Source organism: Triturus cristatus, chromosome 6 (genome assembly GCF_964204655.1).
Source record: "Triturus cristatus chromosome 6, aTriCri1.1, whole genome shotgun sequence".
In the NCBI taxonomy this organism is placed as follows: Eukaryota; Metazoa; Chordata; class Amphibia; order Caudata; family Salamandridae; genus Triturus; species Triturus cristatus.
The window spans coordinates 901598889-901626760 of NC_140589.1; the positions used below are offsets into that span (position 1 = coordinate 901598889).

Below are 27872 nucleotides of genomic sequence, written 5' to 3' on the forward strand. Positions count from 1 at the left end.
CACTCTGGGGCATATTTAGAAGCCCCTGTAGGCACCACAGCGTCACTTTTTCCGGCGTTGTGGTGGTGATAGGGGCATTGCCTTATTTACAAGGCAGCGTTAAGCAACTTAACGTGACTTAACGCTGCCTTATAAATAGGGCCCCCTGTCACGCTATGCGTAGCGTGAAAGGGGTGGGCAGTGGGTGTTGCGGTGGGCATTCCACCGCAACACCCATTGATTTTGATGCTGCCCCCTATGTACAAGGGTGGCATACATAGGAGGCAGTGCAAAATTAAGACCCGGCAAAACCTGGTCTTAAGTTGGCGAAACAAGGAGAAATGCAATTATTTCTCCTTGTTTTTGCTTTTTCCATGTGTGCAGCCTTGTGCAGCACATAGGGAAACAAGCACACTGCCATGGATTGTTTATGTACAGGAAGGTCCCCCCTCCTGTACATAAACAATCTGTAAAAAATAAATGCCATTTTGTGACTTTCATGTGTGCTGCATGAAGCAGTACACAGAGTGAAATTTTTTTTATTTTAGAATTGTTTATTTGCAGGAAGTGACACCTTCCTACACATAAACAATCCTCCCTTGCACGCAGACACCCTTGCACTATGGTGCAAGGGTGCTGTGTTGGCGCTACACTGCTAAATGTAGCGCCAGCGCAGGGGGAAAAGCAAGGCTGCACCATATTCTTGTGAATACCGTGCAGCCTTGCGTTTCAGAAGTGGCGGAGTGAGGCGTTAAGCCTTGGCTGCTAACGCCTCACTCTGCCACTTCACTTGTACATATCCCCCTCTGTCTCTTGCGTGCTTGTTTTCTTTTCCTCAGGATCATCATCTTCTTAGCTTTGTGCCCCCCACTGTCAGTCATTGCTCGCCTCACCCCATCATCCTCACTCCCATTGATGCAAGCCTCCTGCCTGTCCTATTCATTCCCTGTTCATCTCTACATCCTGCGCTTTTCTGATTGGCCATCATTTGTCACCCCCCTCGAACACGCTCTCCAGTTTTGTAACCGATATATCCTTATATTCGTTTCACTCATCATCCCAGTCGCAGAGTGGGGGAAAAAACAGAGCTGGGGCTGCTGGAACAATGAACGCTAAATATCAACCTTAAACTGTCTCGCTGTGGCATTCTAGGTCTCTGCTCCTGTTGCCAGGAGGTTTGGAATGTGTTATGTAAGAGGCTGTCAGTTGAAGCTGAGTCTCCTTCATGTCTGCAGGGTTTCTGTGGATGGGATCCCTTTCTTCCTGTGAATAAACGCATCTGCATTACTCCAATCTGTGCAGAGCTTGATGTTACACTCGCCCATTTAATATTAAACACCCCAGCAGCCCCTGCTGTTTGTTTTTGTGTAGGGTCCGTTCCTCAGTCCTAGAGTGCACTTTATTTTTCGGATTTACTGAAGTAAAGTTGAGAATACAGAAACCCCAAACAGGACAAGAAGAAGTAAAGTACTGTGGTTCAAGAAAAAAAGATATAGGTAATTGTCATGGGGACTGCATTTTATTAGTGGCAATACTGTTGTTATTTTGACATGTCTCGTCAAGGGTGTCTCCTGCACATTCAATACGCTTCCTAAATATACTCTTTGTTGAGAAATATCACAGAAAGGCTGCTTGTTCTACAGTCCTGCTTGTATGAATGACCGTGGTCGCACACTGCCAGCCCTCCCCTATGCCTTTGATTGGTGTATCCGGTGTAGTGTCCTGCGAGACACGTTCTAGTGTCCCGCAGGAAGTTGCACTTCCAGCCACTCCCTTGAGGGCTGGACACACTGCACCCGACACCCATCCATCACGGGTGTCACGAGTGACGTGGCCCCGCCAATAAAAAGGCCCGGGTGCACGTGCTCGTGGCCAGTTACTAGCATGAAGACCCTGGTGTCAGTCTCAATCATTACCGCAATGGGGGCCTGAGGCCCAACACTACAATGGCGACGAGGCGGGTCTGACCCCGCACTCCTGCCGCTCTGTGCTCTGTCGTCCCTCGTGAGGGAGAAAGGAGCTGCCATCCGTGACTGCTAGGACGGTGTCAGGAGGGCGACACGGAGGCTGGATACCTTCCACCCACGGGGGTGCTGGCAAGATAGGGGAAGCGGGTGGACACCCCGTAGCAGCCACCGGAATGCCCGAGAGAGCGTAAGCCCCTTACTATCCTGGCGATAGTGCTGCCGCCAGACTCAAGCAATCGCCGCCGGAAAGTGAGAGCCCGCGACCCTCACCACGCAGTGCCCCAAGAGCATCCCTACCTCCTGTGAGCAAAGCACGGTTCCTCAGACTGCACTCCCTGCGCCTGCTGCAGGACGGGAAGGAGCCGCGACACCCTCGGCCCCGCATGCCACGCGGCACCCTGCATTGACCGGCACCACGGGGACTCACCGGAGCTGAAGGTACCGCAACTAGGAGGCTCAGTGACTCCCACCACACAGCACCGGTGAGTGGCCCCATTACCCCCGGAACTAGACAGAGCTCCGTCGGTGGCGACGCTGCGTTCTGCTGTGCCCACAAGCAAAACGGGAGGGGTCCACGCCAAGCAACTACCCGAATTCCGGGAGAGCACCGACATTCCCGCAGTGTTTGGAATGCGATTGCAGCCGTGCCCGAGAGCAGCTTCCTGCAACACCTACGGGCAGCGGTAAAGAAACACTCAAGTGCCCGCCCGCTTCTTCTTCCCACACAGCCGAGGCGCCAGAGGACCCCTGCGTACTGCCGGCTGCTCAGCGGAAGGTGCCACAGAAGGAAGGAGCATCGAGGCGGCGAAAGGCCTCGCGCTGACAGTAAAACGGAGGCAGCGATAGCGAACAACAGGAAAAACGGCGGACAGCGCCACCTAGCGGATGCCTGCCTGCGCACGCAGCAAGCTTGCGGTACTCGTCCAGGTGGGAAAGGACAGCTAAAACGACGCTCCAAAGCCCCAAGCGGCATAAGAAAGGGACGCTACCACCGATAGAGAAACGCCCAGTGCCTGCTGCAGGCTACTCTGGACCACAGGCAGCAACCTCAGAAACACTGCTGCCCTGGAGATCAGAAACCAACGCTAGAGGGCAACATCGAGCCACCGCCTCGCCACACTGCATAGGACGGCAGGAGGTACTCATGGCATTGACCAGGGTCAACACTCCTGCAACTTGCCCCACACCAGGTGACACTACCCCCAGCATCCTCAGCACAGCTGATGCGGTGACCATCCCCACTTTGCACAGCCAATTGCCCACAGTTGGGGAGGGAGCACGCAGCAACCAAAGGACAAAGCAGCGCATGCAACGGATGCGCCCCGGACACAGCGCAACTTCGTGGAACCCGTGGCAGGCCATGACTCACACAATGCAGCATACATAAACCACTGCCAGCACCTCGTGCCGCACCTGGGTGAGTAGGCCATCCTCCTCACAGTGCTGGCCCAGAGGAATCCCATGTGTCTCCAGGCAGTCTGCTGTTACAGTACCCTGAAAAGAAAGTAACCACTGACATCTGCTGACCATCGAGGAGCACTGTCCACAGACAAAAAAGGACAGACAAAAGAAGCAGAGCAGAGACAGTTAAGCACCCTGAAAAGTCCCCACAGTGGCATCTACAGAGGCCTGCAGTGTCTGCGACCACAGCGCCACCTGGTGGCCCCTACCACAGTGCTTCCCACCAGCCTCCGCAGAAGCTGGGTACTAACGTCAGCCACAAGAGCCCTGTGGCTACAAGGAGCACCAAGGACAAACTGTTGACCCCGCAAGTGAGAGCAGCACACATCCAGTTACAGGCAAGGCATGCTGAAAAGCCTGAGCACGGCTCCCAGTACCACGGCGGAGATCAGCAGAAGGATGGCCCCCAACCGGTCAAGGAAGAAGAGCACCAACCCACACCCAGCAAAGAAAACCAGGAGGCCAAAACCACCACTGCACAGGACCCTGGTGAGTAGCATAAGACAGCAAGCCCCGAGAGGAACACACAAAGGCAGGGTGAGGTGCACGCCACCCCAATAAGTCACTTTGACTTCCTAAGGGACAAGACCCTAAGGGACAAGACTGTTGCATAGCGCTGAGCGCTCCCAGAAAAGTCCGAAAATTCTCCAGCCCTAGCAACACCGACCAAGCTCAAGCACCGACACCAAGGGGCCTGCAACACACGCCCCATCACCACAAGTGGAGGGCCAGCCGCACCAAAGCCACCGCCAGTGAAGAGGTCTCGTCACCCGCCCCTTCTGGTGAACAGGCACACAGGCACACCAGTGCCAGAAGGGAGCGCCCAAGGCGAAGACAGAGCGCACGTGGTCCGAAGCGCGCAGAAGACCACACCAGCGAATCCGACAACACGGGCAGGCGCCCGGGAGATAGAAGCATCTCCGCAACGAAACACAGCTGAGCGCAGCACAGAGAGCGACCATGTCCCCACTGCACCAGCGAAGCCCCGCAGAGGGCCGAAAAACAGTACAGGGTCCTCCTCCACACAGCCTCAAGATGGAGTCGGCGGTGACCCACGGCAGGCAAGGAAGGAGTTGCACCTGCAGCGGCCCGGAAGCGTCACAGTGTCCGTGACACAGTGTCCTCCTCAGCACGGCCTCAAGATGGAGTCGGCGGTGACCCACGACAGGCAAGAGAGGAGTCGAACACTCCACGTGGCAGCCGCCACAGCAACAGGCGCTCCAACGCCAGCGACACGCGACTGGACGTCACGTCGCCTCGAGGTCCAAGCGCAACGCCCTCGAAGATTGAAGAGTGACAGCCCTGTCACCCTGAAAAACCGGAAGACACAGGTAGAATGAATAGACCGAAAAAAGGAGAAGACCGGGGACTCACAGCAAGCCAAGAACTCACCCTGACACATCTGACAGCCACCAAGGCGGACAACCGTCCCTGGACACAGCCTCACAAGAGAACCGAACGTAAGCCGCAGCAGTCGCAAACCGCGTCTCTCCACAACGCGTCTTCAGGTGAACGGCCACTCCCCAAGCGTCGGCTGTCCAAGTCAAGTGGCATCCCTGCTCCTGTCCGCAGATGCCATGGGTGAAGCTCTGCCCTGAGTGTCCGTCCTCACACCGCCTCAAGATGGCCCCAAGCCAGGCAAGAGGGGATCAACACACTCTACGTGTTAAGCCGCCATGGACACTCAACATCAGCAAGGCGGAGGCACGTGGCTGCCCAGGTCCATCCTAACATCCGAACCCTCCCAGCAAGTCACCAACACCTGTCATTCCGATCTCCACCTAGCTGGTAGCCATCACCACGCCAGTCATCAGCACATGCGTCAAACACCACTTCCCGAGTACCGATGGACTGGAGTCCGAAAACCGTTGCCACACAAGCCGACTAAAGGGAACTAGCAACCGCCTGTGAACTGGGCCTACACCGGAACCGCGGCAGCGAGTGCAAGTCTTGACCAACTATCATCCACCCGTGAGGGTTGTGCGTGCGACCAAGCAACGGCTCCTCGGCGGTCCTGCAGCTGCCACCAGATGGCACCCAAGCAGCGGCTCCAGTGCAGCCTTCCTATAGTCCCGCAGCAACCCCGATGACGGGCCTCCCCAGGCGGGAGAGCGAGAAGAGACATTGCCCCACCAACAGGGTACCGGTCACAGCCACGTGGTTCCACAGGGACAGTCGGTCCAGCAACACCTCTGTGAACTCTCACGTTAGACTCCATCCATGGTCATGACGCAGCCCACCAAAAGAACTGTTAGATCTCACCACAGACCATCACCGACGTCAGCCAAGAGGAGGCCATGCAAGACACTTCATTGTCAGCGGACGGACGGTATGCAGCGGACGTCTCCAAGCCAGCGGTCGTGCCCTGAGTCCCTCAGGTCAAATTACGAGTGCCCGTGGAGAAGGTTCTGCTGCAAGCCAAGGTCACCAGCCCTCGTCTGATGTCGTCCTGCCACCTGACTCGAGAAAGCTGATGGACCCTGTGGTATTTCATCAACTGTGTTTTTCCCCACAGGTTGGACTTGACTCCTTGTTTTGTCCTTCAATAAAGTTGGGGAGGAATGTAGTGTCCTGCGAGACACGTTCTAGTGTCCCGCAGGAAGTTGCACTTCCAGCCACTCCCTTGAGGGCTGGACACACTGCACCCGACACCCATCCATCACGGGTGTCACGAGTGACGTGGCCCCGCCAATAAAAAGGCCCGGGTGCTCGTGGCCAGTTACTAGCATGAAGACCCTGGTGTCAGTCTCAATCATTACCGCAATGGGGGCCTGAGGCCCAACACTACATCCGGTAGCACAACATTGTGTTGTACTGCAGTTTGAAGGGACCCATTATTTATTTCAGACTTTTGTTGAACTTTCAACTTGTGGCGGCACAGTGCCAGATTCAACTGCAGGCGTTTGAAACGCACATCACTCAGGAGAAATGCACGCACCGGTGCTCTAAGCAGGACACATTATCATAAAGGGCCAGACGTACGAAAGGGCCTTTCCCACTCCGTTACTATGGGAAAATGTGTTAGTATATATGGCCCTTCTTTTGTCCTGAAATTTAATGTACAGCGTTTTAGTAATCGGGCTTCATTCTCAGTCCAACACTGCCACCTGCAGGAAGTATACACAACTACCTTCATGATATATTTAGTGTGTTTTATTTTAAAGCAGCTGTAGTTTTGGTCGAGTAAACTTATAAATATTTGGTACATGCCTTTTACTTGTGAACTAAATTTACAGGTGTAAAACATTAAGTAGTGGTTATGCCATTATCGAAAGGAATGCTTTACAGGTCATCCTGTCTTTACCCAACATGGTATTGGCTAAGCTAATACAACGATTTACTACAAATAAATCAATTAAATAACAACCTACTGTGACCAAACTAGAGGTCTAATTCCAGTGGCCAAGGTATAAGAATGTGTATCTGGATAAATATTTCAAAATGGAAAAATAGCAGCAGAAACGTTCCCAGGAAAACTGTTTCAAATATGCTACAGAAGAACTGCTTAAGGTTCTGCAGATTGCTACAGCCAGAGTTTTTGTCTTTTTTTAGGGAACTCTGCTATCAGTCGAAGGTATTGCAGCATGCTACATCAAATGTGTGTGTCAAAGGCGAGAGTCGTGTTGTACAAGCCCAAGCGTTGCAGCCTACATAAAAAATATGATGAAGGCTACTGGAATGGAAGACATTTAAATAAAAAAAAAAAAAAGCAAGTACCAATAAATGCTTGTTTAAAAAAATAATAACAATCCTGGCATTTTCTATGACTCAAGAATACAATGTGTGATTCCTACCATACTGAATACGATTGTCAAGACTGTGGTCCATAATTTAATGTATGCCTTATGCACTTCAGCAGCCATGTGAGTTTTGGAGATTGAAACAGACATTTAGGGGGAGATTTACTAAGATTGTGCGCCATGTTTGTGGCACAAAAGTGATGCAAATCGGCGCAAGATCTTTTTTTTCCAAGTTACTTTTGGAAAAGTAATGCGAAGCAGCGCGTAGCGCTGCTATTCAATTCTTTGCGCCTTGGGGGCATACCAAGGGTGGAGCATGGGCGTTCTTATGCAAATACCCAAGGTTTCTCACACTGAACCCAATTTACTAAATAAAGTAGATTGGGTTTAGCATGAGAAAACTGTGCCCTTTTCGAGTAGGCGCAGGGAAGGAGAAATGCTTTAATTTATTCATCCTTTCCCAACTTTAAATGCTTGCTACACTGTGCAGCAGGCATACAAAGCTTTCCATCGTGTTTGGACATCGTATTTTGTACTGGAAGGGTATCCTTCCTGCACAAAACCTATGCTAGACTAATGCACACACCCTAGCGCTATGGCGCTAAGGTGTATGCGTGGTGAATGGATGCGGACGCAAGGGAAAGGAGAGGAGAGAGTCATATCTCTGAAGACATGGTGCTCTCATGCTCCCTCCCTGTCGCTCAATGCAGCGCAGCCTCGCGTGGGGCTGCACTGCGTGACTTTTTGGTAAATCTCCCCCTCTGTTTCCTAAATCATCTTATATATTAGGCTCTGACTCCAGGTCTCCTTCCTTGTTGCTGCACATGGAAGTGCAAAATGTGCATACCATAACTTTGCATAAATGTCTAATCATCCCCAAGAGGGTTTGCAAACAGATTACAAGTAGCTATTATTTGCCAACAGCATAGTGTGTTGTTGTGTTGTTGTCCCTATTTGATTTTAGCCACAAATGCCCATCAGCAGTGTTTATTTTCCAGTTAAATTATTGCTAATAATATTTCTTATCAGTCTTTAATTTCCACTCTAGCTTTGCCTAGCAACAGCCTTGCAGCAACCTCAAAGTGGTGTTGACCAGGGTAGGCCATTGAACAGCGGAGACTGGGCAACACAATGCAGGCTCTTTTGGCCCATCCAAACTGCTCAGTTGACACGAGTAAATTGATACTGACTGTGGAGATTTTCTTAGTTTCAGTGAAAAAAGACTTGATTTTATTGAAGACACGGAGGCGAGTATTATGCTTTCTGTTCTTGCATTTCTTTGAACAGAAGCCAAGATAAACTACAACTTCCAGCATACTTAGAAAAAAGAACTACAGCATCCAGTCAGAAAGGCAACAATCAATCGCATAAACACAACCCTGTAAATCACTTGATTGGGAGCAACAAGTCCTCTTTTCTTGCAGGAGCAGATCAAGAATGATTGTTATAGTCATAAGTAGAGAAAAAAGTTCCTTAATGTAGTCCATGTCAAGTGGACTATACAGAGGATGAGCAAAAGAGCCACCAGAAGAGTCAGATTTTTCTTCATTGGATGAAAAGCAGTTGAATGTTGAATAATGGTGTATTCCAATGATATGGCTGAGTTGAAAGTTCTTTTTAAGATGTCTGGTTTGTGGTTGAGACAGGCACTATAGGAAAGAAAGGAAGGGTTAGAATGCCATTGTCATGGCTAAAACTTGCTCCGTATCTTTAATGAAACCAAGACTTTCTTTTGCTAAAGCTAAGAAAATCTCAATTTTTTACAAGATTGGAGGCTCCTATAAAGATAGTTTAAAACATAGCAACTACTGAATTAGTGGCATGATGAACAGGCATGCAAATACATTTTCTGAAGGTAGAAACATTTAACCAATCAGCAGATTTGAGAATGTCAGCCTGACCATCTCCATCCCAAAGGGTTTAAGATGCCGTAGCACCTCTAGTGGATTTGACCCCAAAAAGTGAGGTGTCAATGCCCGCTAAATTCATGGTTCGCATAACCCAATGAGCCAATATAGGCAAAGAAACAGGTTTGTGAGGAGATTTAAAGGAAATTAAGAGCTGAGATTAGGATGACATCCTTAAATCCTTTGTTTTTGCTATATATTCTCAGAAACAATTTCTCACTCATAGTTTAGAATAAGTTTTAGAAATGGGATTTCTGGTTGGCTAAGGTTTGCTCCAGACCCAGGGAGAAACCACCACTCTAGTCAGGGCAAGGGAGTTACACACTGATGATAATCCCTGCTCACCCCCTTGGTAGCTTGGTACGAGCAGTCAGGCTTATCCCAGAGGCAATGTGTAAAACGTTTGCGCAACACACACACAGCAGCAACAAACTAGGCTCACCACAAAAGGAACTCCACACAAGGTTATATCAAAATAGCCTTTGTATTATCATAAACACATTAGAAACATAATCACACATTTACACTGTGCCAACTGGCACTAGGCAATATTCACAGGGGGTTTATACATGACAGGGCCAATCGGGCCACTGTCAGAAGCTTTAGAAATCACAAGTAGCAATTGTAAAACACAACCAGTGACTACTGGTAGAATAATGACCTCGGCATTATATCACATTAGCATAAACACATTATGCATAAGGACCATGGGCATAAATCACATTTGGCAACCATCATACTTGGTGAGAACAACCAGTAACTACTGGTATAAGTACACTTAGCATCAGCATATTATGCATAAAACATAGTAGGCATTAGCATCAGCAGGTCACCGTACCCCTTCTCAGAGGGCACACAGTATCAACATAGCATGAGACATTATGCATACATCATATTTAGGCATAAACACAGTTTGCCCCATGTTAGGGCCTTGCGCCCTACCAGTACATCAGGTACTAAAAATGACCCAGGCCAGCTGGCCTTCTCCGGGGCCCCAAATAGAAGGCAGATTGCTTAAAACAGGATCAGCAGTAGGGTGTTCTAAAACGCCTATCGCAGGGTATATCTCCTGAACACCTCCTGCCACCAGGTCAGCACATTTCCATGTGGGGGCCCCGTCCTGGGCTCATCCCGCAGTGCCCCCTTAGGCCAAATTTTGCCCCTGAGATTGGGAAGCGTGCAGCTGCCCGCGACCATGCGGTGCAGCTGCCCCTATGGGGACAAAGGTAAGTGCATCCAAGTGAGGTTTTCTGACGGCCCCTAAAGCGACTGCCCACTACCCTCCGGCGCGGCTGCCTTGGCAAAGAAAATGGGGACAGTGATTCCCCTCCAGCCGGCTCTTCCCAAATTGCCAAGTGAGACCCAGAAACTCACCCACTGGCCTCAAGAGCTGCCAAGTTCTCCCACACGATGAGGCAAGGAACGAAGTCTTGCCATCCTCTCTTTCCTCTGTGTGCTTGAAGGTGTCCCGACTGCCATGTGCGACTCGCTGGCCTCCTGACGGTGACGTCAGAGATTCGTGGCTGGTTGCCTAGCAACGCCTGTGCAGCTTCGTGCACCACGGACTCGGGCGGGCTGCACTGGCCTCAGCGGCTACTCTCTTTGTTTTGGTGTGGCGCGGTCTCTTTTGAGGTCCCAAAGACCCCTGCGTCATCCGGTGAAGCCCTCAAACTCCGGCCTCACTTTTGGGCAGCATTTGGGCTCTCCCAAGCTCACGGGTGCCCCGCCCACAGACGTCCGGGATTACCGGCCAAATAAAGCTTGCAGGGCTCTCCTCTTCCTCATGGGAATCCCTCCTACAGTCAGGCGTCTTCTGCCTGACTTCTGGGTTTTGTGGCAGCCCTCGTTGCGAGCCCCCGTCTCGGGCTTGGTAACTCACAAGCCAAAGAGAGTGCCAATCAAGCGTTCCGGGTCAACGGCACAGCACTGTGGAGCACAGCAGTGGCAGGGCACTCCTCACGCTCCAGTCGGTGCCTCCAGCCCTGCCCTTACCACACGCCTGAATTTGCAATCTGTACAGGGCAGCGCTGGCACAAAGGGGTGCAGAACACAGGAGCAGTCCTCTCCTTCAGCCCCTAAAGTCACACCGGGCAAAGGCTGGGCCAGGCATACAAAGTCCTTGGGGCTGGGGACACCTCAGCAGGGCGCAGCCAGGCAGGCCAGCACGCAGGTACCCCCAAGAAGCTGCACCTGGGTCCCACGGCGGTTCCTCCTGGCAGTGTGTCCCCCCCAGCCCAAGTACACAGGAACAACAACCTTTTCATGGGGTCACAGCCCCTATCTTTATACCACTTTTCCCCTTTGTCTACAAAGCACAGGGCTTGGGGAAACCAGTCCCAACTGGTTCTTGAGCACTCTGTTTACCAGGCTCCTCTTCCCTATTGTTAGGTGGGGCTCGTCATCAGACACACCACGGAGGGCGGAGCCAGCATTCACTAGGGCAGGCACCATCCTATTCAGGGACCAGGGTCTCCTCCTCCCACCACTCCAAATACAGATGTCCCATTCAGCCTAGCACTGACTCACCCTTCCCCTCCTGGAGCCACACACACCTCACCAGCCCCTGGAATTCACATTAGGCAGGCAGACAAAGAGCACACAGAAATGCCAACTTCTAAAAGTAGCCTTTCTAAAATAGTTATAATAAATCTGCACACACCATTGCGCAGCATTTATTATCACTATTCCAAATATAACAAACTTGACCACGCTGCGTCTCTCATATCAGGAATTACCACTGAAACACTTATCAGGGAAGCCCCAATGCATTCCTATGGGAGGGCAGCCCCACAGTAGTGAGAAACCAAAATGGCTGTTTGTCACTACCAGGACATGTCACACACTTAAGGTACATGTCCTATCTTTTACCTACAATGCACCCTGCCCATAGGGCTAGCTAGGGCCTACCTTAGGGGTGACTGACATGTAGTAAAAGGGGGGTCACAGACATGGCACACACTTTAGGTGTCAAGTCACAGCGGCAGTAACACTGCGCGCACAGGCCCTGCAATGGCAGAGGCCTGGGATAGGTTTGGAAGGCTACTTTGGTGGGTGGCGCAATCAGCGCGGCAAGCCCACCAATAGCATTTAATTTACCAACCCTGGGTATATGAGATACCACTTTACAAGGAACTGACAGGTAAATTAAATAGGCGAATACAGGTGTAGACCAATCTTACTATATTTAACACAGAGAGCACACGCACTTTACACTGGACCACAGTGCTAAAGTGCCCAGAGTCCTAGAAACACCAACACCATGTCAGAAAAAAGTCTAGGAGAAAGGCAAAAGGTTTAGGGCTGACCCTGCAAAAAGGGCCAAGTCCAACAATAAGGATAGAAAATAGACATTAAGGGGAATGTTTACCAAAAAGTCACGCAACGCAGTGAGGCCCCCTGTGAGGCTGCGCTCCATTGCACGATAGGGAGGGAGCAGGAAATTACCATATCTTCAGAAATATGGCTCTCTCCTCCCTTTTCCTTTGTGCCAGCGCTGATTTCAGCAGCTGTGTGCCACATACACACCTTAACACTATGGCACTAGGGTGTGTGCATTAGTCTAGAATAGGTTTTGTAGAGGAAGAGTACCCTTCCTCTACAAAATATGATGCCCAGACACAATGCAAGCTTTCCCACATTGTATGAATGCTGCACAGTGCATCATGCATGTATAGACGAAAAGGAAAGGAGAAATGAAAGCATTTCTCCTTCCTTGCGCCTACTTGAAAAGGTCTCAGTTTTCTCCCACTAAACCCAATCTACTTTATTTAGTAAATTGGGTTTAGTGTGAGAAACTTTGGGTGGTGCATGGGAACACCCATGCTCCACCCTTGGTACGCTCCCATGGGGCAAAGTAATGCAAAACAGCAAATGACTTTTTCCTTATTTCCAGCGCTAAACAAGTTTAGTGCTGGAAAGTAAATTGGGGAAAAAAGATTTTGCACCGATGTGTGTCACTTTTGTGATGCATACATGGCGCAAAATCTTAGTAAATCTCCCCCAAATATTGTTTTAGTTATTCTAATAACTTGGAAATATTCACCTGATGGGGTACATTGAACAGAAGAGACATCTACTGGTTTAACATCAGTAAGAAATAATTTTAAATAAGCTAAACATAGAAGGACAGTTAGTTTTGCAGAGAGAAATTTTAGTGGTGAGGAGGAATTGTCGGGTCAATTTAGAAAAAAATGTAAGATAATGTTAACATCTCACATTGAGTTATACTTTAGTAGAGAAGGTTTAGGAAATGGTACTCCCTTTAAAAGACGACATATCAAAGGGTGTCTACCTACTGACTCCATCCACATGTACATGTGGGGAAACTAAATCAGCTAAGAAGTTAACTATTAAAGTTATATCTGCTGAAACAGGATCTGCACCCCTGTTCAAGCACCAGCTATTCTAGACCATCTGGGTTGATTTGTATGCTTTAGTTGTACCCGGGGCAAAAGATTGCGGGATGAGCTGAGCAGCTTCCACCAAAATTCATGGGGTTCTTTAGGCTGAGCCAAAAGCTTCCATACAATCAAGGAGAGGGATTGGTTGATGATCAGCTCACAAAGCAATCCTTGAGGATTCTCAAGCAAGGTTAGGAAGGATGGAAAGAGAACCGGTCGGTCTACTGATAACTCTAGACCGTAGCGAACCAGGGTGACTTTTCCAGAATGGAGTGATCAACAGTACTGTAGCTTTTTGGCGCCAAATCTGTGCAATAACTCAGGATATCATTTTCAAAGTGTAAAAGGCATAATTTAATTGAAGAGATCAGTCTTGAAGGAAATCACATCTGTTGCCAATGCTTGTGGATTTGGTCTCCAACTGTAGTAGGAAGGAACTTGAGTATTCAAATGAGAAGAAAAGGAAGTGTATTGCAAAGCGACCGTATTTGCAAAAAGTTTTTTGGATATGGAAGAATGAAGAAGCCAGTTGCTTGCATCCCGATGATTCCTGGAGCACCAATCTGCAATTGTATTTAGATTTTCTGGAGGATATTCTGCTTGGACTGAAGTTTTTTCCTGAAAAACCTGTGGCTAATTAGGCTAAAAATCTTGATCTTGTACATCTTAGATGGTTTATATACCAAACAGCTTAGAGATTGTCTATCTGAAGGATAATGAGATCTCTTCTGCATGATGGAAACCTGGATAAATGACCCCTCACAAAATATCATTGACTCCTTCCTCCTGCTGTGCTACTTGATCCTGAAATCAGACAGAGAAGTCAAAATTGGTTGTGAGATTGTAGCCATTTTCAGAGTATCTCTAGTGTGTCACAAGTCAGATTAATCCCGCTTCAACTCATTTGAAAGCATGAAAATGGTTTGCACAGTTACTCCTTCCTTAACTATCTATCTTCAAATAATATACCGAGAACCAAATACTCCATAATCTACAGAACACCAAATACTCCACCAAATGTATTGAACACTTCTCCAAATATGTTGCCCTCAACCAAATGCTCTCCCCAAACAATATTTCATAGGAGACTTCAGTATGAACTGGTGAAACACACATTTGAACCTTTTAAGAAGTCCAGACAAAGTATTGGGATTACACCACTTTTCTCAAAAGTCAAACCACCCAGCGCATAGCAAGGGAAAAATCTCACACCTTTCTTTCACCAGTAAGGATGGCTGCATCCGCCTTTCTTCATTGAATTAGACTGCACCAACTAGCTCCCCATTCAACTCAGAATCTGTGTGTGAAACTATAAACGTTTCTCCATTGAGACCTTAAATGTAATACCTTCTACCGATATCATACTATCATCAGCCATATCTATCTCATCTGCTCCCACTATTTGAAATCTATTGGCAATATTGCCAGAAATACAGCCCCAGCAAAACTAAAAACTCTGAAATGCACAAGCCCACAACCTATGATACATCGAAGCCTGATACATATGTTAAAAGGAAATCAGAAAGTTGGAAAAACTTTTGCATGAAGATAGCTCAGACAGGTCTAAATCCAAGCTGAAAAGGGACTGAAAGAAATTAGAAATCGAATATGCATATACAATCTTCATTCAGAACCTATTCTCCCATTCCCTGAACCCATCCAACATATTATTCATCTTCATTTGAGAAAACTTGAAAGCAAGCATTAGCGCAATTCCGTCTTCCACCACTTTGATTTGTAACAATTTTCTTGCTTTTTTCATAGACACAATTGCATAACTGAAAGCGAACTGCTCAGGTAAACCATCTCTTCTGCCAGGCTTTAACATAAAAAAAAACAACCTTATTGGAGTATTTCCAGAAGCTCAATTCTAAAAAGCAATTCAAAATGATCAGCCAATGCAACCTACCGCATATTTCAGAGAACAAATTCCAGCCAACACAATCAAAGAAAAAAACAGCATATTTGCACCAATTTTGCGCACAATAATCAAAACTCTCTAACCCAGAGCATAATCACTAACATGATGAAACTGGTCAATATTTCTCCTATTCTTAAAAAACCAAAAGCCAACCCTGACATTTTAGAAAACTTCAGACCAGTCTGCATCCTTCTGTGGCTAAAAAAGTATTTGAAAAATGTGTTGCACTACCACTAAACAACCACATCAGCAACAAAGAGCTTCTCTCCATTTGGAATTTGGGGAGGGCTATAACACTGAGGGAGCAACCTTGAAGATACTAGATGCCTTGGACTGTATACTTGATGAAGGAGAAGTCTGCTTACTGGTAGATCTAGAAGCAGCATTTGACACAGTGGACCACAAGGTCCTATTTAAGATCTTTGAACTTAGGATGGGCCTAAGGAGACCAGTTATAAGCTGACTCTGCTCCTTCCTAAAAGATTCATCCAAGCTTGTAAAACTGGGACACTTCACACTGACAACAAACATAATGAAATGAAGAGTTTTGCACGGATGCACATTCTCCCCAATTCAATTGAACCTTTATGTGGAACCACTCTCTAATTGCTCTTGCACAACAAGAATATGTAACTACGCCAGTGGGCTGATGACACCCAGCTTTGCGCAAAAGTATCATCTGTTCAAGACATACACACCTTATATAGTCTTGAACTCAATTCGTGAATGGATAAACTCACACTGTATGAACTAAACCACATTAAAAATAGAATTCCCCCTTATTTATCAGAAATTATCTGCCAAAATTGATTCAACTCTGATCATCGAGCTATCCTAAATGGGACTCCATCTATCACACAGTAACTCAATGAAAACTCTAAGCTACATGCTGGACTTCTCAATCGTTTTCAGCAAAATGGACACACTGACACAATCTGCCAACTTCCACCTACACTACCTTCAGAAAATCTAACATCTACTCTCCCCCAAACAACGAAGATCCACAGCACATGCTGTTATCTTTTCAAGAATTGACTTGAGAAATGCCATCCTGTCAGGTATTCCCTGATAAGCTCTGCCCACACTTAAAGCCATCTTTCACTTCAACGCACAACTCATCTCATCTTTCCCGATTCTGAGAGGCCTCCAATGTTTTCCTTTTGAGGTACGGATCAAGTTCAAAACTGGATGTGTCCCCAGCAAACCTTGACACTACCACATTCCATTCTTTTTATCGAATATCCTCACCTGTCAGGAGGTGTAAGAAAGTTAAATGCAAATCCTCCTTAACCCTAGAAACTATCAAATTCAAGTCATTAGCCCTGAAACAGTCAACATATGCAGATCTCAACTTCTCGTAATCCCAGTCACTACATTCTACCATTTCAAGAAAAACATTAAGACTTTGCTCTTCAAATCATATATCAATTAAAAATAACTCTTTCTCCTTGGTGACCCTCACAGAAGATCTCCCCCTTGGTCACCCACTCTTTTGAAACGGGACATTTTCCCTCACTGTTCTTCTGATGTTTCACTTTGTTGTACCTCATTTTCACTCTTCCACTTACCTTTCTAGCTCATCTCCTTCACCCTCTCCTAAATGTTCCACAATATTAGCACTTATGTAAAACTGAAACAGTGTTTTCTGTAAAGCACTTTAATACCTGCCAAAGGGACAATACTATAAAAAAGACTTATTATAAATAAATAAAATTGTGTGGTTTGTCAAAGGCTGTAAAAATGTTGCTTCATAGCTTTTACAGTCCTCATTAAATATCTGTTTTGGCCTCTGGTCCTATTTGGATAATATGGTTTTAAAGAGCTACTTAGATGTAAGGTCATGACATAAATGAATTGTTAATAAACTTCCAGGATGTCTTCTGGTGATTTTTATTTGCAACAAAAAAGTTAAGCAGGCAAATAAACAAAATGTCAGAATTAACTCGTATGGAATTAAACCTTTACTATTTTGCATTTCTGCTGTTGTTACAACCGGGAGTGGTAAAATTAATCAGACAACCCAAGAGATCACAGTCTAATTTTAATTAACATACTAATTCAAAATCATTAACCTGTCACCACTCTTCAATATTCATGAAGATGCAATCCATTATACTCTAAATATTTCCTGCGCAAAACTGGGCATTAGGTAGGGAGTCCTATAGGGTAAGCCCCTTGAAGTTCCTTAATTTATGATTAAGAGCTAATTCATGAATGTATTTAACGCATCTATCCGAATGCATTGATTCTTGGCTAACAAGTGGGGCTGCTAAAGCCACATCTTGAAGATTACTTTCTTTATTTTGTAAGGTATTCCAAGCACTCTTAGGATTGAAATTACCCAAGGCTTTTTTTAAATGTGTTTAAGGTGTAATGTCCCTCTCAAATGTGTGCCAACCGATTATTTAAACTAGTTGGTATCATATAAGAAATATTAATAATGTATATACATTCTTCCCAAGAATATTATTTAAATCAGTGTTCAGACCTAGGGGTCCATTAGGATGTAGGGTGGATCACCACCGCACGCATGGCGGTGGCGATCCGCCCTACATCCTTCCCCGCCCACCACCAATTTCCCCCTGCCATATTAGTATGGCGGAGGGGACCCCGGCGGACGGAAAGACCGTCTGCCGGTTTTCCGCCGGTCGACTAGTCGACCGGGCGGAAAAGGTGCTCAATATGGTGGCGGTGTCTGCATGACACCGCTATCCATATTTGGATGCAGGCGGAGACCTGCCTTTCCGTGGCGGCGATGCCACCACGGAAAGGCATGTGGGGATTGCTGTCGGGGGCCCGTTGCGGTTCCCCAGGGTAGGGGTGGATGAGGGGTGCACATGGGGGGTACCTATGGTACCCCCCTGCATTGTCATGGACATGGTGGCAGGCACCTCGCGGTGCCTGTCACCTTGTGCATAACAATGCACACAGTGCATTCCCAGCATTGTGGCAGGCGGTGCTGTGAGCACTGCCCGCCACAATGCTAGGAATGGAGGAGGCCACCGCCACAGTGGCGGTGGCATCCTAATTGCAGGTGCGGGACCGCCGCACCACTGGCGGCCGGTTCCAGCACCGCTAGGGTGGCAGGCGGACTAAAGTCTGTCCGCCACCCTAATGGGCCCCCTAATGTTAAATGTTAAATCAAATTTGAATGATATGCGGTACAAGCCCTGCTCATCTCCTGAATTGCATCAGAGCTAACAACAAATTAAGCCACTGATCATTGGAACTCCCAGACTTTGGGAAGTGAAATCTGTTATAAAAATACTGCCCAGATATTGCAAGGTAGCCATTTTAAGCTGGGCATGCTGATAAAATATGCAGATACTATATATAAGGCTGTGCCACGATGTTCCCATGCTTCTGCTTCCAAAAAGGGATAGAGCTTCACAATCATAATCCCAAGACCTGCATCTCCACCAAGTGGTGGACCCTGTCAGAAGAGACAGACAAAAGAAATGTATGATGAAGCCTTAGGATGGGCTCTAGGGTGGTGGTGAGTGTGAGCCATGGGGTGGAGGGGAGAATATGGAGGAGCATTACTGATAGAGCCTTGATGGTAGGGAATGGCCATGACTTCCCATTCTGAGCAGCAAGCAGGGTTCGAAGCAGTCCTATCTACATATCCTGCAGGAGCACGAGGACACATTTTAAGTACCTGACTCTAACCATCATAATTCTAGCAGGTAGCTTGTTATATGAACAACTGTGGACTGTGTTTTTCAAAGGAATGGGGGCTGTGCAAACCAAGCATTGTATCTGATTTATGGAGCATCTGATGAACTTTGCCTAGCCTTCATCTAGGTCTCCACTCTCCATTGCTAAGTTTGTTATCTGTACAGCACCAGGAGGCTCCTTTCGGAGCGACAGTTTGAGCTTTATAAATATCACATTTCATTTCATGGTAGATCTACGAAGCATATAATTTGGTCTGCAAACCCATACCTACCAATGCTTCCCCCGTTGCCGTGTGAAACACGGACCTCTAGAATCCTGACAGTCTAGGAGTATCTATATATAAGTAAATATGGTGAATATTTTCAGCCGAAGCCTGCACATCGGACACCTTAGAGTCCAGCAAAGGTGAGAAATATTTGCAGTAGAGGTTTTCCACTGAAACCCTAACCAGAATCTGAGCGGTTGACGTGGAGGCACACAAAACTTCTAAGCTAGTCTTCTGGAAAAAAAACTTCAAGAGCCAGGCTCCATGGCACAGGTTCAGCAACAGTAGGGTGTGCAGCTTGAGCTGGGGGAAATTCGGGGGAAATTCGAGCTGGAAAAAGGATAAGGTTGCTTTGCCTGAAATTTAGTGCAGAGGCATTGAGCTCTGTGAGTCTTTCTTAAGTCCAGCCTCACAACCAGAGAGGTCCTGTTTAGTAAGGTCCAAACAAGAAAGGAGGAGGAACAAGGAGGCAATTGCCCCCAACACTTGCCTAGTAATCCTTTCGTTCAAAGCACAGCACATTTATGTAATAATGCAGTGTTCCAGTGATGATTTTGATTTAGAAATAAGAACATTTTTATACTTTCTTTGCGGCTGAATGTCCAATATTTCACATGTTTCCTTATGTATTTTGTAATCATATGCTAAGAATTTTTCAGTCTTTTGAACCTGTTACCCACCTATGAGCACTTATTGCACAATGCTTTGTCAGTGAAGAACCACAAGATAAGAGACGTTATTAGAAATGGTCCTGTTCTCACAAATGTAACATGTATATTTTATAATTATATACATGTTATTGAATCTAGCTTTTACTGTTTATACCTGTTGCTTCCTGACTGTATACCTGTATTACTGCAGCATGATTCAATTTGAAATAATTATGCTTGTTTACCGTGCTGAAAAGCAGCTCAATCAGTGTCAGATAAATACAACAGCAAATCATTTATTAGACAGCTAAAAAATCCTCTTTATCTCCAAACTGTCAACAGTCACTAACAGCAGGGATATTAAAAAAGTTACTAGACAAACTGTATATTCATGTTCCGTGGATGAAAGCAAATATCAATCAATCAAGAATCTTTATTTCAGAATGTTTCCAAAGCATATGAAGTACACAACATAGTAACAACATTAAAATATACATATTATATAAAAAACGATAAAAAATCATATTTAATATCTTAGGTTCAAAACAATTTAAAAACCAAAGATAAAACATCATTGACATTTTATAGAGAGCATAGTGCCATCACAATTAATTAATAAATACACCACTGTTATCCTCAGGTCTCCAATTCTATGTTGACCAGAGAAACGAGGCTGTAGCATAACATACAAATGGATCACTCAGTTTTTGGTAAAATAAAGGGCTGGACGACATTGCTTAAAACTATATGTGCGCAAAAGAGGGAGTATGAACATCCTATGGATATCATAAAAACTGCAAAAGAACAATATATGCAAATCCAACTTGGCTGACCTACCATCACAACGACAGGGTGGCAAAACTTTTAATGAGTACTTATTGTTTGGTAAGCCTATAATCAAGGAAATGTAATTCATGTGAAACCTCATTAAAATAAAAAGGTGTTGAGGGTTTGTCACAAACACTAAATATGATTCATTGACCTGTGTGATGGGGGGACATGAGATATGGTTTTACTGAGGATTTTAGTCGATTTCATTCTTCTCTCTCACACACATCTTCAGCTAAAAAGATGTCTTTAATTTTCATCTTGGACATAGTCAAACAAGTGGATGGGTTAGAATATACCTCTTCCAAACCCAAATTTCCCAAAGTACATCGCACATATTGCAACCAAGGAATCTTATGTGCGTGGTGTAGGGATAGGCAGTCCTTGGTGATGTTTTGGGGCAGGTTGCAAATATCCTTCAAGCGGGTGAAAATCAACCCTGCAGGGCGTTTAGTGGTTAAATAAGGCAATGGAAGACCGGGGTGGGGGTGGGGAGAAGTCCTTTGAAATACCCAACCATGGACCCTGTTTTGTATTTGAGCTGTATTGCTTCATTGCTATATGTGAACATGGAAATAGGAATGTTCATGCAAACAACTAATAAAAAGATATTCTAAATACATATATATATCTAATATCATCCAGCTTTATAAACGGTAAGAATTGGGTCGCACTCACAGGCGGTTAGTAATTTCTTTTAATGCAGTTTCTTGATTAATTTCAAAACCAAATATTAACGATGTCCCAAAGCAGTTCTGTCTTGCAGAGACCTTGTTAACGCGTATGTGATCGTCATATCGGGCGCACATTAAATACGTCATACGTTTTACTAATTTCCTGTAATCATCTCTGCAATTCTGGGAAATGTAGTGTGATTGTGCACAGGAAACTGCATTAAAATGAATGACAAACTGCCAGTGAGTGCGACCCAATTCTTTACATTTAGAAAGTCGGATGATATTAACAGAGAGGCTCTGCCATCAACGGCGCCGCACCGCCATAGAGCGCCGACACACCCAGCAAAATCAAGCCAGGAAGGGAGATATAATATATATCAGCACATCATCAGATTTCTGATGTTGCTCCACATCAGGTAGTATATAGATGTCTGATGTTGTGCCACATCAGGTAGTATGTAGGTATGCATTCCTACTGTTAAGTAGTCTGTTTTATCTTGTGGAAGACAGAAAGGGGCAGGAAAAGCTTGCAATGATCTTAGCCACCGTTTCACTCTGGTTGCATTCTAGTCCATCAATTTTTTAACCATAATGCCACTCAAACATGGACCAACTTTATGCAAATCAGATTTGGTCCTCTTCAAATAAGAGAAATACAGTATGGACTGTCAGGCCAAATACCTTCTGAATGGAAACAAGAGCAACTGTTGACTTTTTTTTTACCTTTAATGAGCCTCATCATTGTGGTCAGTTTGAGTCATTTGGCACATTGAGCACAGCACCCAGGTCAGCACATGCTCATCACCCTTGGGCATCGCATTGAAGTGGGTAAGAACAACCGGGAGAGGAAAAAGATAGATTCAAGAAAACAGTTGCATTCCATGCATTGTATTGGCATAGGATAGGCCAGTATGTGTGTGTGTGCTGGTGCACTGATAGTGCCGTGTCATGGCTGCTCTCCAGGTAAGAGTGGAAGCGAGGCAGGCAAGGCCGCTGCCCTCATTGATCATGGACGATGGAGTGCTGTGCTCAAGTGAGGTTCTTGAAGCCATTCTGGGCACCTGCTGCTGATGGTTCCTTTCTGAGACCCCATCTGGTTTGGCTCCTACTTCTTAAGGCAGGGTTCAAAGTAGTGATTCAATGTCTGCATAGGTCCAGTCCTCTGAATGAAAGTGCATCTTTATGGTTGAGTATTTATTATAATTTGTCATTTATCAGCACAAGCAGTCATAATGATTAGTGGTTTGAGTACTTGACCAAAATTTTGAGATACTTACACTTGCACTTTTTGCCTGGTTACTCATTGGGAACGGATGTCAATAAATCGCTTGTGATTGTATATTATGGGTGTAAATTGCAGAAGGACAATATTTATATGTTGGTTTTTTTTGAGTGGGCATAATGCCGGCATAATGCCTTATGTATTTGGTGTCAAAAATAGGACATGCCTTATTTTTGCTGTCCAGAAAGAAAAACGAAAAAAATTGTCATTACCAAAATCTGAAATCATTCTTTTCTCTTTTCCAGGGAGTGGCATATATGCACCAGATAATCCTAAGGCATACTACTATAATGCAGACACGGAGGAGGGCCACTTAGTAGTTGCAGAGGTCTTGTCACATCCTCGTCTTTCTCCTTCCTATTCTGTTGTCCAGTGGTCGGAATATGCCAGCAGCATCCCAGGATACTCCACCAACAGTTCGGAATTTGTAAGACCCATTTTCTTTGACAATTTCACACTCAAAACACTTGAAAAGCCAGAAGGAGGTCAAACGACTTGCCAAAAGGACCTTTGCTGCCATCTGAACTACAGCATGGTCGAGAAGCGGGAAGATGAAGTCTATGCCCTGGGCGCCTTTAATGGGATGCATGAAGTTGAAGGCGAATACTACCTACAGGTAACAGATTTTTCATAGTTTGAAGCCTCAATACAAGCTTCTATAAGAAAGTAATCAAATGTACTACTATCTCGACGTTATGCCTATCATGCACATTTTGCCAGATCCTGGCAAGCAGGTGAGACCATTGAATTCCAGATTAGGTGGATCGGATTGGGCAGTAAGTGGATTAGGAAAAAGTGAAGCATCATCATTGATTTATTCATAACTAACTTCCATCTGTCAGTCAAATAGTAGGAGCCATAAATATTAGTCTGTGACCAGGAAGAATTTTAACATGTTAACATTTATGGAAATTAGCATTCTAAACACAGCTAAACCTATTTTAAAGTAATCAATCACATTTGATCCAATATACCATTTAAAGAACGTCATCATGGAACAGTAAAAAATCTAGAATCTCTTTATCCCATCTTAGAAAACTAAAATCTACCGGAGGGGTGAATTTTCCAAATTTTAGATTATATCATAAAGCCTTTTGTCTTAAACAAGCCTCTTACTGGCTCCATGTGGACATTTCCCTTTCACCTCTTTATGGGTTAGTATTGAGCGCCATCTTTGTTCCCCTTTCTCTTACCTGGAAATTCTCGCTTTCACGGCCAAAACTAGTCTCACATCTCTTCCACATAGCTGCCAACGTTTGAAATTGCAATGTGTGACATTTTCATAAATTCAGTGTAATTATGAGTGACATTTCAACAACTATGAGTGACATTCACGAGCAAAATCAAGCAAGGAAGAGTTTACCTAGTCATCTAAATAAATGCTACAAATAACCAAGTTTTAACCGTATACAATCCCATGGAGAAGCGCATTACCATACAATGATGTCAAGGCACAACCTGTCTGTGCATTAGCTTGCACTGTGCACAACATCAAAAAATAGCCTAGCGTTTAGAGATTGTGTCTCTGCCTCGTGCCTGCACTCAGCAATGCAAGTGTGCTGTTTATACAGGCTGTGTGTGTGTGTGTCTACAAGGCAAGAATACTGAAGAGAAGGTCGCAGTGTGCGTATCTGGCTGTCTTAGGTAAATAAAGCACCCGCTCGTCTCTGGTGACTGTCTGCTGAGCTTCAGCCAGGGGGCCCGGGTTGGCGTACCCTGGGGCCTGAGACAAACAGTACTACACGGGCGGCACAGCAGTAGGAACATGTCTCAGCCACCGCCCAGACTACGGTGGCCCCCATGGGGTCCTCAGGGGTCAGACTCGCACTTGGTAGCAAAACCGCAGATCTCATTTTACAGCAGGCTAGTTTACAGTACACAATTCAACTGCCGCCCGCTAACTGCCCATTGGCAGGCACTGACAGTGGCGTCAGTGAAAGATTGCGGAATATTGCGCGGTGAACTATTTCAACAATCCAATAGGTTGAATGATTTGTGCCGTGCTCAGCCCAGCCTCTATGACTTCCAAGCTGCATGTACTGCGTGCTGCATCTACTGTATTACTAGTGTTAAACAAGCTACAGCCAGCGCTCGAGCCACAGTGCTTAACATTGTAGCACAGGCAGGAGTGCACATTAACTGTTAACTGAGCCTGTGCTGGTGGCAGCGCCCAGGCGGGAGACAAGTCTGCGGGGAGCAGCAGCAGAGCCGGCGCAGGTGTCACTGCGCCAGTGAGCGTGGCTAACAGCCTGGCGTAGCCAGTTTCAGCACTGGTGTACAGAAGAGAGACAGTGGCATTAAAATGCGTGACAACGCATTTCAGTGCGGTGATACGGAACACCACACTGAAATGCTTTGGAGTCACGTCTGATGCGTGATACTTGGCAGGCCTGCTTCCATTATTTAAACACACTTGTTCATTTTTAAGACCTCACTGTCAACCAAAGAGAATGTCTGGAAATATGTTCTTGCGTTCTCTTTAGCATAATCGTCTTCTCAATATTAATAATAGACCTTTTGTTTTGGAGCTCTTAGGGATCTAAAGATATCATCTGTGTTCAGGATATTTTTGATGGCACTTCTCCTTGTTCTTTTCCCCAGTTCCAAGCCAATTTTAAATGTACACGCTCGTTTTTGCACAAATAGTCACTACTTATGGAAGCAATTTTGGAAGACTTTTATTCCCTTCCTTATAAAGATTCTTTGTCTACTCAGGATCTGCTTCTCAGAATTTTGTCAGTATCCCCAAGGGCCTCTCTCATTTATAAATTTCTCAACTCCACTGTCTTGAAGCAATCTAAGACTAAGATAGAGCTTACCTGGGAGGCAGATTTGGTTGTGAATGGACCACTGAATTTTGGAGCAAGATATGGACCAGATCTTTGAACATACCTAGAGCTGCATCTACTACTCAGGCGCCGATCACGATCCTGTAAAAACCGGGTACGAACCGTCGGACGGAGCATATTCTCCGTCCGACGCGTACCCGGTCGTCAAAATATACAAACATGGAATTACGATTCGCACGGGAACACCATTTCCGTACGAATCGTAAAAAACCCCGACCGAACAAAATAAACCTACAAATGCGATCCGGGAAAGCGCCGACCTGACGTCGGGACGCTCGCAGCCTGCCATTCACGAACCAGGAATTACGATTCGCACCGACGTCATCCCGCACGGTGAATATTTTCCGGCTGCCAAAAACTGCCGGGAAATCAGGACGACGCGAACAAGGACTACCAGTACGCGACGGACAGACAGGATGACGCGAACAAGGAGGACCAGTACGCGACGGACAGACAGGACGACGCGAACAAGGAGTACCAGTACGCGACGGACAGACAGGACGACGCGAACAAGGAGGACCAGTACGCGACGGACAGACAGGACGACGCGAACAAGGAGTACCCGTACGCGACGGACAGACATGGACCCGAACCTACGTGTCATCCCGGCCCTCATAGCAGTCGACCTCCTCTACAGGTTACGACGCAGACGCCGCAGAAGGTCAGAACAACTAAGGGAGGGGGGAAAGTGGGGGGGGGTGGCAGGACCAGGGCAGGCCACAAACCCCCCACCAAAGTCACACAGCACACATGCCCTGGACATACCTGACTCCCAGGCCCTGGTCACTACGAGGGGGTGGGGGCGTGTCCAGCTAAGCCAGCGACCGCCACAACGGAAGTCCGTCACGACGCGAACCGGCAACACAACCAGACAGGTACGTCCCGTACCCACGCCTGAAGAGCGTGGGTACGAGTCGTACCACGCCCACACCCACGTCACCCCAACAATGGCGGGACGGCTCGTACCCACGTGGCAAAGGCCTGGGTACGGGCCGCACAAGCATCACATAGCGTGGGGACGGATATGTACGGACCGTACCCCCACCCCGTATGCATGGAGCGTACCCCCACCCCAACAGTGTAAGTACGACCCGTACCCTCACCTCGAATGCATGGAGCGTACCCCCACCCCAACAGTGTAAGTAAGACCCGTACCCCCACCCGCGTACGTATGGAGCGTACCCCCACCCCAACAGTGTAAGTACGACCCGTACCCCCACCCACGTACGTATGGAGCGTACCCCCACCCCAACAGTGTAAGTACGACCCGTACCCCCACCCGCGTACGTATGGAGCGTACCCCCACCCCAACAGTGTAAGTACGACCCGTACCCCCACCCGCGTACGTATGGAGCGTACCCCCACCCCAACAGTGTAAGTACGACCCGTACCCCCACCCGCATACGTATGGAGCGTACCCCCACCCCAACAGTGTAAGTACGACCCATACCCCCACCCGCGTACGTATGGAGCGTACCCCCACCCCAACAGTGTAAGTACGACCCGTACCCTCACCTCGAATGCATGGAGCGTACCCCCACCCCAACAGTGTAAGTACGACACGTACCCCCACCCCGAATGCATGGAGCGTACCCACATCCGTGTATGTCATGAGCGTACATATTGTAAAATAGGAGGGTTGTGTGCAGAGTCCTCCCAGCAGTGCCCTGAGACAGGAGGGGTGTGTGCAGAGTCCTCCCAGCAGTGCCCAGAGACAGGAGGGGTGGGTGCCTAACACTCCCAGCAGTGCCCAGAGACAGGAGGGGTGTGTGCAGAGTCCTCCCAGCAGTGCCCAGAGACAGGAGGGGTGTGTGCAGAGTCCTCCCAGCAGTGCCCAGACACAGGAGGGGTGTGTGCAGAGTCCTCCCAGCAGTGCCCAGACACAGGAGGGGTGTGTGCAGAGTCCTCCCAGCAGTGCCCAGAGACAGGAGGGGTGGGTGCCCATCACTCCCAGCAGTGCCCATGGAACGCAAAGGGTGGAATAGCCACAGATACCATGCCCACAAATGTCAGTCAGGTGCACAAAGACCCTGCAGTACATGTACCACATGTGTGCGAGGCTGGGAGTATACGCATGCATAGCGCAGAAAAGAAAACATGTCCACATGAAGTCATGTCAATAGGCCACATACACAAGTACAATGACTACCAAGGATGCCACGAATGATGCAGGTGGAAAATGGCTCAGCATGCATGTGCAAAGGTGAAGGACTACGTCACACACCCAGCTAATGGATACACAGCTCTGCGCTAAAGTCAGGGGACACC

The 27872-nt window shown here is 46.9% G+C and overlaps 1 protein-coding gene across 6 annotated transcripts in view; it reads left to right on the plus strand.

Moving 5' to 3' along the window:
* Positions 1-27872, plus strand: part of LOC146820764 (pantetheinase-like) — a 270531-nt gene that overhangs the window by 193460 nt on the left and 49199 nt on the right. For 3 of the 6 annotated variants that reach the window (XM_085611558.1, XM_085611560.1, XM_085611556.1), the window contains one exon: positions 23001-23371. In XM_085611558.1, coding sequence (XP_085467684.1) covers positions 23001-23371 — 371 coding nt within the window. The remainder of the gene's footprint in view (positions 1-23000; positions 23372-27872) is intronic. The other 3 variants (XM_085611559.1, XM_085611557.1, XM_085611555.1) reach the window with 1 other exon arrangement.